Source organism: Eriocheir sinensis, chromosome 2 (assembly GCF_024679095.1).
Source record: "Eriocheir sinensis breed Jianghai 21 chromosome 2, ASM2467909v1, whole genome shotgun sequence".
NCBI lineage: Eukaryota > Metazoa > Arthropoda > Malacostraca > Decapoda > Varunidae > Eriocheir > Eriocheir sinensis.
In genome coordinates, this window is record NC_066510.1 from 28,203,744 (window position 1) to 28,216,085 (window position 12,342).

A 12,342-nucleotide genomic window follows, 5' to 3' on the forward strand; every position below is an offset into this window, starting at 1 on the left:
AGTCTTACGAGATAGGCCATGTGCTATTGTTAATGTCCCTCGGAATTTGAGAAAAAAACTACATTCATATGAGACTGACGTGCAAAAACAATGGAATTTTTTCGTTTATATGGAATTTATGTGGTAAAGGCACATACGGACAGGCACAAAAATAAATAAAAAAGATACTGCCGATTCTAAAAATGATAATGATATGGAAGAGGAGGAGGAGGAGGAGGAGGAGGAGGAGGAGGAGGAGGAGGTGGTGGACGTAGCGGAGGAGCAGGACGAGGAGGAGGAGGAGGAGGAGGACGAGGAGGAGGAGGTGGTGGACGTAGCGGAGGAGCAGGACGAGGAGGAGGACGAGGAGGAGGAGGTGGTGGACGTAGCGGAGGAGCAGGACGAGGAGGAGGAAGCGGAGGAGTTGAAGGAGGAGGAGGAGGTGGACGCAGCGGAGGAGCAGGACGAGGAGAAGGAGGAAGCGGAGGAGTTGAAGGAGGAGGAGGAGGTGGATGCAGCGGAGGAGCAGGACGAGGAGAAGGAGGAAGAGGAGGTGTTGAAGGAGGAGGAGGAGGAGGAGTTAGAGGAGGAGGAACAAGCGGAGGAGGAGGAGAGTATATGTTTACCAGGCCGTCAGCTCATGTCATTGATCACGTCGCGTTGTCATGTTTATCGCGGCAACAAACACGACCGAAGACTCACCAGCCGGATCAATAGAGAATGGGCACTACACGGTTATCACTCCCCCATTACCCCCACTACCCATACTCCTCATTGCTCACTACTCCTACTCTTATTGCTGGTTCTCATCCACTCCTCTCTCTATGAATAGGCCTAAACTCTTCCTCATAAGCTTCAAAAACCTCACATTTTTCTCTAAGGCCACTGAGGGACTGAAGCCGACCACCATGTCTCGAGAGAGAGCATACCGGAGCAATGGAATGCACACACACACACACACACACACACACACACACACACAAAAAACAAAAAAAAAAAAAAAAAAACATGAAAAAAAAAAAGTCAGGTAGGTACGTTGTGTTATAGTTTGATAAATTTTACACCATTATCATCCTTATCATGACCAAATCCCTCAATTTAGGTCTCAGTCAAAGTAAGCTGTAAGGAGGAATAGCACAACGCTGCATCAGAGTCACTGCTGTGACCGCCGCCGCGCATTACACCACGGCAACCTGTGTGTGTTAGTGTGGGAGGGCGCCAGACACCCTGGTGAGCGTCTGACGAGACTGTGACATCTTGGTGACAAGGATTAAGAGAAGAGACAGAATTGAGACGCCTAGGGTCATGCCAACAACACCGCCAAGGTCACTGACCAGTGCCGTGCTGGTGTAGCCGTCGTGGGTGCTCATGCGCTCAAAGACGCTGGTTGTGAATTCGTAATTTATCGTGCCCCGGGAGTATGGAATAATTAAGCCAACAGAGAGTCCGGGTAAAACACTTTCTTCATTAGCTAACCCGTACTTGAATCTGAAAAAGGATTGACTTCCGTGACGACAAGCCGCGTGGCATGAACTAGTCTGATTTTGCCCAATCAAGTTCTGATAGATGCTTTGTGGTCGCGTTCTTAGGCGCCACAAAGTTTTGAGGAACTCTGCAAACACCGTCATGTTACAGGAGTCGAAATCATGATGATCCACAGAAGACAAACGGCAGCCGAGATGTGTCGCCACGGCGGCCTCCAGACAACGGTACACACAGGCTCCGCGGTCCCCAACCCCATTCGCATTAAAAGTCCTCCACTTCGTCACCGCAGAGATATCAACTCTCGCTGATGTGTCGGTTAATACAACGGGTTCAACGAGAGGAACTTCACCAGGGTAATGAAGATAGGATAGAAGAATATTATACTCTTGAAAGTGCTCGAGAGGAGAAAGATAAATGATGTAACCAATTTTCACTAACGAGCTAAAAGATAACGCATCAGGCGTGAACCTTCTACACAAATTGAAAATAGTGCTCTTTATAAGATGTCTGGGACTCGGTAAAGATCTGTAGACTCGAATCACTTCCACTGAAACGTATAACTCTTCATCCGACCAGGCACTGGCGTCCCACAGGATATGGGGGTCGGTGACGTTTGAGGTCTCCGGCAGGTCTTGCAGCAGAAGTGCAGTGGCGGCGTCTCTCGCCTCAGGGTCCGTTATGAGGGACAGGTTGGCGAAGGCGGCGCCCAACCCGGCTGTCTCCAGAAGCCGCCGGATGTTGAAGGGCGGCCACACGCAGGTGGTGATGGATGGTAGAACACCCTCCTGCAGGCTGTGTGTGGACGTGCTGCTGTACACCGGGTGAGCTCCGAAGAAGGTGCCCAGCTGCAGGAAGCAGATCGCCACGGCCACCGCCACAACACCGCCTGTGAAGCCGACCCGCGCCACGCCACGGCACCGACCACCAGCATCTCGATGGCGCTTCCTCAGAGTTCTCTGAAACAAGTCCTGAACGTTCACCAGAGACAGACCTAGGTACAGACCCATCAGACCCCCAAGAGTACACAGCATGCTGTTCGGGGAGTAGGGCGAGTTTTCGTCGACCGAATACTGCACGAAGTCGGGCGGCCGTGAATCATTGAGGTGATCACAGGCTGAGCACGAGGCGGTTGTTTCCTTCCTGGCGATGCCCTCAACATGGAGCTTTGGCACGGTGAATGCGAGGCGAGGGAAGGTGAGGTGCTCCGCTGTGCAGCGGGGAAGGTCATCCACGCTGATGAAGGGGAGGGACTGCCCCGTCTCTCCCTGCAGGACACACTTGACACACTCGTCCTGCTTGGGGGTGCTTGACGCCCGACACCCGAGGACGCGGCTCGCCATCCTCTCCACCAGCAGGGACTCGAGGGTGACAGAAGGCGTTGCGTGGCTGGCGTCACTCGCGCCCAGACTTGCCGACAGCGTCACAGGTTGCTGCAGGTATGACTTGCCCATTATGAGCAGGTGGACGCACGTCCCCATTGACACGACCAACGCCCCAACGAGCTGGCCGAGGTGTCCCAGCGTGCGGGCCGCTGGTCTCCTGGCCACTACCTCCCGACTGACCACGACTCTCACGAGAAAGTTCCACATGTCGAGAGCACACACGCCCAGGAACAGGCCCAGACCGCCGCCGGTGTCGGTAAGAAACTGGCTCACAGGGTACATCTCTGTCTCACTCAGGATTAGTGTCGAAGATTTTGACAGTCGAACTCTCATGATATTTTTAACAGGATCAGTTACATTATCTGGTGTGGATTTCCACCTGAGAAATTTTCTGTTGGACTTGCAATTGTTGAGACAGATATCACTTTTTGGAGTCATAGTGACGAAGTCTTTGGAAAGTAGCCACTGGTGAGTGCTAGTGACGCAGAGACTGAAGACTGGCTTGTCTAAAGACGCATTCGTTAGAGCGTTGCACCCTGCTTCCTTAACGCCATCAGCCATGACACATTCGTGATAACAAGCCTCGAAATCTATTGGCCCGTCTTCCTTGAGATGAAGGACTTTGAACGGCTCTACAACAATGCTCTGAGGCTTACTTAAAAGTAATGCAGTTTTTAACTCGTTCATCCAATAGTCATCTGATGTGGACAGCAAATGAATAAACAATAAAGTGTAAAAGTCCACCATAAAATCTTGCCACTCGCAGGAGGTGTTGCAGTAGTGCCTTGCGGCCGGGCAGTCTTCAGAGCTTCTGTACTGCCTAACGCGTCCCTTTTCTGTCCAACTACATGGTTCGAGGCCTGCCACTTTCTCGCGGAACTTCAAGGAGAGATTCTGGGCGTGCAGACTGGCGTACGGTGGGGGTATGAAGGTGAGGCAGGGGCCCAGGGGCGTGAAGGAGCGGCGCCACAGTTGGGAGGTGCCGGGACTTGAGGGATCATATACTTCGTGGATGTTTCCGACTCTCACCTCCTCCATTAGGTCTTCGACGCTCCAAGCCGCGCTCTCCACAAGCTGCCGCCCTGTCATATGTTCATCAAATCCAGTTAACTTAAAGAAATTTTCTTGTATCTCAGTAAATGTCAGATTGGAGATGTTGAGTCCCAGAGAGAGGAGACGCAAGGGGTTCCAAGTTGGCCATACGCAAAATCTGAATGGAGGAAACATTGGAGGTGGATAAGTTTCCTCAGAAGCAACAAAAACAGTATTCCCCTCCAGGTACTGCTGCAGATTCAATCTCGTGTGGTAGAGGAAGACCCCGAGAACGGAGACTGTGATCAGGGCCTTGACAGTCCGAGTCCGCCGCCCGGCACACCCTCGGAGGCCCCGGGAGGCACGCCGTGCACTACTACCGGCCATCGGTGCTTCGTGGCAGGCAATGCCGCATGGTGAACTTTCGGCCTCGACGTATATATATGTGGCGATCGCCGCAAACCTAACTGTATTGACCCGAAGCAGTGGTGACGCATGCTACTACTGGACCGTCACCAAGGCTTCGACGGAAGATCTTTCTTTGTCGAACATTTTCCATGTGAAGAAAAATAATGGTGCCTTACATTTGTGGTTTCTCATTTCTTGTTGTTTTAAACGATAGCGATACCGGAAGAGCAAAATGATCTAGCGTGACATCCACTGACCCACCACCCTGGCGACGTGTCTGCCATAAACCACGTGCTGAGTGTGTGTGTGCAACGAACAGATGACAAGAAGAACCTTCTTTTGGGGCTGAATTAAGTTTAAATTGCATCATATACAGCTTTATCTACCTATTTTTTTCAACGCACGCATCCGGGCACTCACTGCACACTGCCCACCGCCCAGCAGGAGGATGAGACGGTCAGTACAGCAGCTCCACCCCTCGCCTCGCCCCTCTCCACGCCTGTGCTAAATTCCTTCCTGACGGATAACTATTTTTTTTTCTGCATTCCCAGCAAGATACAAATACGGACGGCCTCAAGGTGAAAATTTAATGACCAGAGCGACCGATAGCGCGCTCCCACCCACCTACCCACACCCACACCCACACACACACCAGACTAACAAGGCCGAGCAAACATTAGTGAACATATACTGGACATCAATATGTTGACAGGCCTTTCCCGATAGATCCATGAAGCTATATACTAGATGAACAAATTCCTAGCCCCCCGCTGGTGCGCCAAGACAGTTTTGATCATATTGAGGATGGAAGGAAGGGAGAGACAAGCGGGCGGAGTGAGTAGCAGCGAGCAGAATACCAAAGAAAAGAAGAAAAAAAACGATGCAGGGAAGAGGAGGGAGATTAAAGAGGTAACAGAATCAACGAGAATGCATGGAGAGTGGAAAAAAAATGGCTGCGAGAAGAAAGAAAACATTAAGGACAAAATATGCAAACAGAAGCAAACAAAAATGGTAACAGAAACAAACAGAAATGAACAGAATGCAGAAAGAACAGAAGGAAACAAAAAAATGGTAACAAAAGCAACGGGAATGCCTGGAGAAGTGGAAAAGATGGCTGCGAGAAGAAAGAAAACATTAGGGAAAGGTATGCGAGAGGAAAGTTTAATACGGTGTTAATGAAAAGAGAGAAAGAAGTTGCGAGCTTCCTTTATTATGCGTGACATGACAACAGACAACATATGCTTTGAGATTTTCTTTTTACATTGGACACTTCCCTCCCATTCATTCGGTAGGTAGGGCTGGTAGTTAGAGGGAGTCGCCTATATCAATTGCATGCGTTCGTTAAACATTACAGCTCCACCAACATAGCGGAACAGGGAGTGCGTACATTCCAACCCAAGGCCAGTTTCCTACAGGGATTACACAACTGACTAAATACAATAGAATAAAACCTTCGGTCCTTATCCGTCGTTCAGTCCAATCGTAAAACTCTTCACAGACACACGGGTAATACAGAGACGGGCCGCGAAAGAGCCTTCCTTATCGTGGGTGTGGACGCTGCCCCAGACAAATCTACATTGAGCCAACGTGGGAACATGAGAGCACCTTACATCGTTGTGGTGGGCGTTGCACCTTACATCTAAGCCTAAATACTTATAAATAAAAGAGAGTAAGAATCTAAGCTACACTCTTGAACATTACACTGACACAAAAAATATCAAGTAAGCAAGTGAGCGGGCGAACTTCTAGGTGGGAGGTAAAAACAACTTGAAAGCAACACTGAAAACATGACAGGAGTAATAAAACCGAATTGTCTGACGTGGTTCAACATGTAAAATCCAGCGATTCTTATTTCATATTATGAATAAAAAAAAAATATAAGGGAGCTGCAGATGCTATGGCGGAATGGCATGTAATTTTCACCTTTCATGTTTTTCTCATATTAAACAAGGAAAAGAAAACATGACCTCCTTAAATGCAAAGTAGAAACCACATCTTCGGGCCGCTACCTTCATGAACATCACTGCGCGGGGAGTTGCGATGAGACCTTGGTGAGAGTCCGCCGAGACCGAGTCATCTTGGTGACAAGGGTGAGGAAGAGAGACAGGAGTGACACGCCGAGAGTCATGCCAACAATGCCACCGAGATCACTGACCAGCGTCGTGGGGGCGTAGCCGTCTCGGACGCTCATGTGCTCCAAGGTACCGGATGACATACGGTATGTTGTTAAGAGGGATTTGTTTTGTTTAGGGAAGGCCACAGAGAGTCCAGGCATGACCATATCCTCTACGCCTGTATTGTGCTTCAGTCTAATGAAGATTTGATCCCCGTAACGACAGGCCGTGTAGCACCTGCTGACCAGATCTTGGCCAACTATATTCTGGAAGGCGTCCCATGGTCGTGTTCTTAGCCGCCATACATTAGTGAGAAAGCCCGCAAACACAGTCATGCTGCAGGAGTCAAAGTTTTGACTGCTCACATCAAAGGGCAAACGGCAGCCCAAGTGTGTCGCCAAGGCGGCCTCCAGACAGCGGGACACACAGCCAGCGCGGCCTCCCACTCTGTTCTCGTCTAAAGACCTCCACTTTGTCACCGAAGAGATATCAAAAGATTGAAAGGTGACTAAGTTACTAAGCATGTTAGGCTGAATCAGAAGATCTTCATCTGGGTAGTGAAGGTAAGATAAAAAATAATCATATAGTTCCAAATGTTCTGGATACGGGTGTGTACCCTGAATGAATAGAGTGTTCCTCGACCAACTAGAACGTGATATATTCGGTGTATATTTCCAGCAATGATTTAATATTCCATTTGACGTTTGCTGATCACGAAGTATAATTCTCTCAAGATCTCGATACATGATCGTATATCCAATCATTAATTCCTCACGTGCCCAGGCGCCGGCGTCCCACAGGATATGGGGGTCGGTGACGTTTGAGGTCTCCGGCAGGTCTTGCAGCAGAAGTGCAGAGGCGGCGTCTCTCGCCTCAGGGTTCGTTATGAGGGACAGGTTGGCGAAGGCGGCGCCCAACCCGGCTGTCTCCAGAAGCCGCCGGATGTTGAAGGGCGGCCACACGCAGGTGGTGATGGATGGTAGAACACCCTCCTGCAGGCTGTGTGTGGACGTGCTGCTGTACACCGGGTGAGCTCCGAAGAAGGTGCCCAGTTGCAGGAAGCAGATCGCCACGGCCACCGCCACAACACCGCCTGTGAAGCCGACCCACGCCACGCCGCGGCACCGACCACCAGCATCTCGATGGAGCTTCCTCAGAGTTCTCTGAAACAAGTCCTGAACGTTCAGCAGAGACAGACCTAGGTACAGACCCATCAGACCCCCAAGAGTACACAGCATGCTGTTCGGGGAGTAGGGCGAGTTTTCGTCGACCGAATACTGCACGAAGTCGGGCGGCCGTGAATCATTGAGGTGATCACAGGCTGAGCACGAGGCGGTTGTTTCCTTCCTGGCGATGCCCTCAATATGGAGCTTTGGCACGGTGAATGCGAGGCGAGGGAAGGTGAGGTGCTCCGCTGTGCAGCGGGGAAGGTCATCCACGCTGATGAAGGGGAGGGACTGGCCCGTCTCTCCCTGCAGGACACACTTGACACACTCGTTCTGCTTGGGGGTGCTTGACGCCCGACACCCGAGGACGCGGCTCGCCATCCTCTCCACCAGCAGGGACTCGAGGGTGACAAAAGGCGTTGCGTGGCTGGCGTCACTCGCGCCCAGACTTGCCGACAGCGTCACAGGCTGCTGCAGGTATGACTTGCCCATTATGAGCAGGTGGACGCACGTCCCCATTGACACGACCAACGCCCCAACGAGCTGGCCGAGGTGTCCCAGCGTGCGGCCCGCTGGTCTCCTGGCCACTACCTCCCGACTGACCACGACTCTCACGAGAAAGTTCCACACATCGAGAGCACACACGCCCAGGAACAGGCCCAGACCGCCGCCGGTGTCGGTAAGAAATAGGCTCAAAGGGTACATCTCGATTTCAGTCATGACAACAGTTACTGGTCTTAAAAGTCGAATTTTGAAGGTGGTATCATTAGGGTAAAATGTTTTCTCTAACTGCCTCCACTTTGTTTCCTTGCTGGTGAACTTGCAGGAGTTAATGCAACGATGGGATAGCAGATACTCAGTGATGAAGTTTTTGGACACGGAGAATAACTGTAAGTATTTGACGCAGAGGTTAGAGAGAGAATCATCCAAGGATGTCTGCCTTAAGCCTGTACAGTTGTTTTCTTTTTCCCCGGGAGCCATCACACACTTAAAGTAGCAATCTTCTGCATCAACAGGACCGTTTTCTTTAAGTGGAATAACCTTGAACGGTTCTACAACGACGTTCTTTATAACTGAGTGAGCAAGTGCGTTTCCTGTGCCTGAGATCGAAATGGAATGAGATGTGGATAGTAAATAATGGAGCCGGTTAAAGAAAAAGTTCGTTATGAACTCTTCCCACTCGCAGGAGGTGTTGCAGTATTGTGTTACGGACGGGCAATCCTCGGGGCCTTCGTATATCCTGACGCGTCCCTCCTCCACCCAGCGGCACGCCTGGATGTCTGCCGGTTTCTCGCGGAGCTTGATGGAAAGGGTCTGGGCGTAAAAACTGGCGGATGGGGGGGGCGTGAGGGTGATGCAAGGGCCGACAGGAGTGAAGGAGCGGCGCCACAGATTAGAGGTGAAAGGCGCCGTGGAGTAATACTCTTCGTGAATGTTTCCGACCCTCACCTCTTCTACTAGGTCTTCGACGCGCCATGCTGCCTTCTCCACCAGCTGTCGCCCTGTCATATGTTCGGGAATTCCAGTTAGCTGATAGTAATTTTTCAATATTTCCCTATGTGAAAGATTGGAGAGTTTGAGGCCCAAAGAGACAAGTCGTCGAGGGTTCCAAGTTGGCCAAATGCAAAGTCGATACGTTGGGAACGGCGCCGGGGGTGAGGTTTCTTCAGAAGTGATGAAAAGAGTCTTTCCCTTTAGATGTCGCCGCAGATTCAAGCTCGTGTGATAGAGGAAACCTCCCAGCACGGCAGCGATGATCAGGGCCTTGACAACCCGCGCCCGCCGCCTGGCACACCGCCGGAGGCTCCGCGCGGAGCATCTTGCAGGACCAGCGGCCATCGGTGTTCTTGGCTGGTTAGTGCCGAAGAACTTTCAGCCTCGACCTATATATAAGGAAAATTCGGTCATTATGTTGACAAGTCCCATTGATGACTAATGCAGCTACATCTTTTCTTTCTGTTTTTTAGCAGCTTTGTCTGAAAGAAACTCATGATCTTTCTGGAAGGTTCACCACACTGGCTCAAGCAATGGACAGGTTTTACAAAGTCACGGATTAGGCGCGACAGAAGCATTTCTGGAGCAGCTAGTGGAGGTACACTGAAGCATTTATCAAGAAATATATGTCGAATGGTGTTCGTTTCAGAAGCCACGTTGGAACCTGAAGCAAACAGAGGACGTCTCGCCCTTCAGCGGGGTCATGACGCAACACGCTTCGCAATATTGTCACGAAAAAGTAGCATCCAGTGACTCGTGGCGTTGGGAATGCTTCCGTCGATTCACCAGAGTTAGCAGAGTTAACAGTGTAATGACTGTGGGTTTTCAGAAATTTATGTCCATAGAGGTGGAAAGGATGTATACAAAAAGCATCATAAAGTTTCTGTTGGGCGTGCCTTTTCAGCGTAAGCCCGACGCAAACACTCGGGCAGCAGCGGGGTGATCGAGCTTGAAAAGTGTATAGACAACTCAGTCACGGAAATTTTCCTTCAGATGGCACGTGACGCGCCGTGAAGCCTGCGGGGAATACATGACAAGTTGTGCCTCAAGCGCTTTGTGCCGCAACGCAGATTACCAAACACATCTATAACACACGTCAAGCCTCTAACCCAATTTTTTTTACAAAGAGTCAACAAGAATAGGACTTGACACAATTTACTGAACTTCTCCAATGTAAGGTACAGCGCCGCCAACTCGAACTGGAGGAAAGAACTGACAAGGAGGAGAGGGAAGAAAGAGGATCAGGTAGGGAGAAATGAAGAGACAGGGGCAATGAGAGGATGATGTGGCTGGGGGAAGGGCGGAGACTAAACCGACTGCAGCGACAGGCAAGAGACAGAAACAAAGGACGAATGAGTCTTAATGAAAAGGAAAAGCAGTAACAAAGGCAGCGATAAGTCGGGTGCACATGGAAGCAGGGAATCAAAAGACGCGCCAAAAACGACAAACGGTGCAGAATAGGACAGGAGGAGCTGGACATACAATATTGGACGACTTAGAAGGATAGAGGGAAGAATGAAGGCGAAGGGAAAATGGGGAGCAACATAAGTGATAAAGAAGGAGTATAATAAGTACAAGAAACGTAAAAAGGATGTAAGAATGAAGAACGGAGCGTGTAGAAATGACGGTATTATAGACAGTTGTGGACGGTGGAGGATGAAGGAGAGAGAGATATAAAAGGATGTGGAAAGAGATAAAAAAAGGAAAGGGAACGGTAATGAAGGGAAAGAGGAGGAGAAGAGAAGAAGGGAAGGAGTGGAAGAGAAGGGGAAAGGAAGAAGGAAGGGGAGATAAGGGAAATGGAAAGGGAGAGGAAGGCAGGTATAGGGATGAGCGGCATAAAAAAAAAGAATGGAAGACAAGGGAAGACTTGGGAAAGAAAGGAAGGTAAGAGAGTAGGAAGGGAGAGGAAGCCAACATAGGGAGAAGGGATGAAAAATAAGAAAATAAAGTAATGAAAAAAGGAGAATAAGGAAAGGGGGATAGAGAAGGAAGGGAAGATAGGAGGAAAAGAAGAGACCATTAGAGAGAGAGAGTGGGAAGGGAGAGGAAGCTAAGGATAGGGAGAAGGGATGGCGGAATAAAAAAAAGGAAAGTAAAGGAATGGAAGAGAAAGGAAGATAAAGAAGGAGAATAGGGAAGGAAGAGAAGATGGGAGGAAAGGAAGAGACCATCAGAGAGAGAGTGGGAAGGGAGAGGAAGCTAAGGACAGGGAGAAGGGATGGCGGGATAAAAAAAAGTAGAGTAAAGGAATGGAAGAGAAAGGAAGATAAAGAAGGAGAATAGGGAAGGAAGAGAAGATGGGAGGAAAGGAAGAGACCATCAGAGAGAGAGTGGGAAGGGAGAGGAAGCTAAGGACAGGGAGAAGGGATGAGTAAGGGGTCGGACGCGGTACTTGGGACAGCTGAAGACTCATGTTTCAAGATCTTCGTATAGGAGGATCCTCTTCCCTAACGCCCTCCGTGCAGCATGCGGGAGTCAAGGGCCTGTGAGGGGATTGTGTGGTCACGGGCGGCGCGGCGAAGAGGAGGCAGGGGCGATGGGGGGAGGAAGGAAAAAGGGAGCGCGAAGGAGAGGGAGGGGGAGTGATGAGAGGGCGAAAGGGGAGAGAGAAATGAGAGAGAAACGGAAGTGTGTGCGCGTGTGTGTGTGTGGGTGGGTGGGGGGGGCGATAAAGTATGGCCTGACAGCTCCCTCTAATGAAGCAATGATGCCGTGAAGGAAATTTTTCATCGTTTTTTATTATTATTTTTTTACGCCATTTTTACAACGCCCGTCACCCTGGCAACACACACACACACACACACACACACACACACACACACACACACACACACACACACACACACACACACACACACCGCAAAAACGAACGAAAGGTGAAGAAGAGGAAGAAGAAGGAAAGAAGGATATGAGAGTGGATAATAAAGAGAGGAAACGATAGAAAGAAAAGAGAAGGAAAGAAGAGGAAAAAAGGGGTAGGGAAGAAAGGGAGATGAGTGGAAAGGAAGAGGGAGGTGTAGAAGGAAGGGAAGAGAAGGGTGATGAAGCGGGGGGAAGGGAAGGAAAGGGGAGAGAAGTGGAATGGAATAGGGAGGTACGGAGGGAAGGGAAGGAGGAAGGGAGAGGAGGAAGATGGAGGGGAGGAAGGAAAGGGGAGAGAAGGGGGAGATTGATCATCATTAAGATATAATTAGGACTACACAGGTTGGTCACGGAGGATCAGTCTTCCTCCTCCTCCTCCTCCTCCTCGTCCTCTTGATGCCAACACTCAGGCTCTCA

At 50.2% G+C, this 12,342-nt stretch overlaps 2 protein-coding genes across 2 annotated transcripts; both read right to left on the bottom strand.

Annotated features, from left to right (window-relative positions):
* Positions 1–1,009: 1,009 nt before the first annotated feature.
* On the bottom strand, positions 1,010–4,429 carry LOC127002145 (uncharacterized). Its single transcript, XM_050867777.1, has one exon. It carries the CDS (start codon positions 4,263–4,265, stop codon positions 1,182–1,184), a length of 3,084 nt encoding a protein of 1,027 aa, XP_050723734.1. The 5' UTR covers positions 4,266–4,429; the 3' UTR covers positions 1,010–1,181.
* A 1,877-nt stretch (positions 4,430–6,306) lies between these two features.
* On the bottom strand, positions 6,307–9,502 carry LOC126998324 (uncharacterized). Its single transcript, XM_050859814.1, has one exon. The coding sequence runs from the start codon at positions 9,403–9,405 to the stop codon at positions 6,307–6,309; it is 3,099 nt and encodes a 1,032-aa protein (XP_050715771.1). The 5' UTR covers positions 9,406–9,502.
* Positions 9,503–12,342: the final 2,840 nt, after the last annotated feature.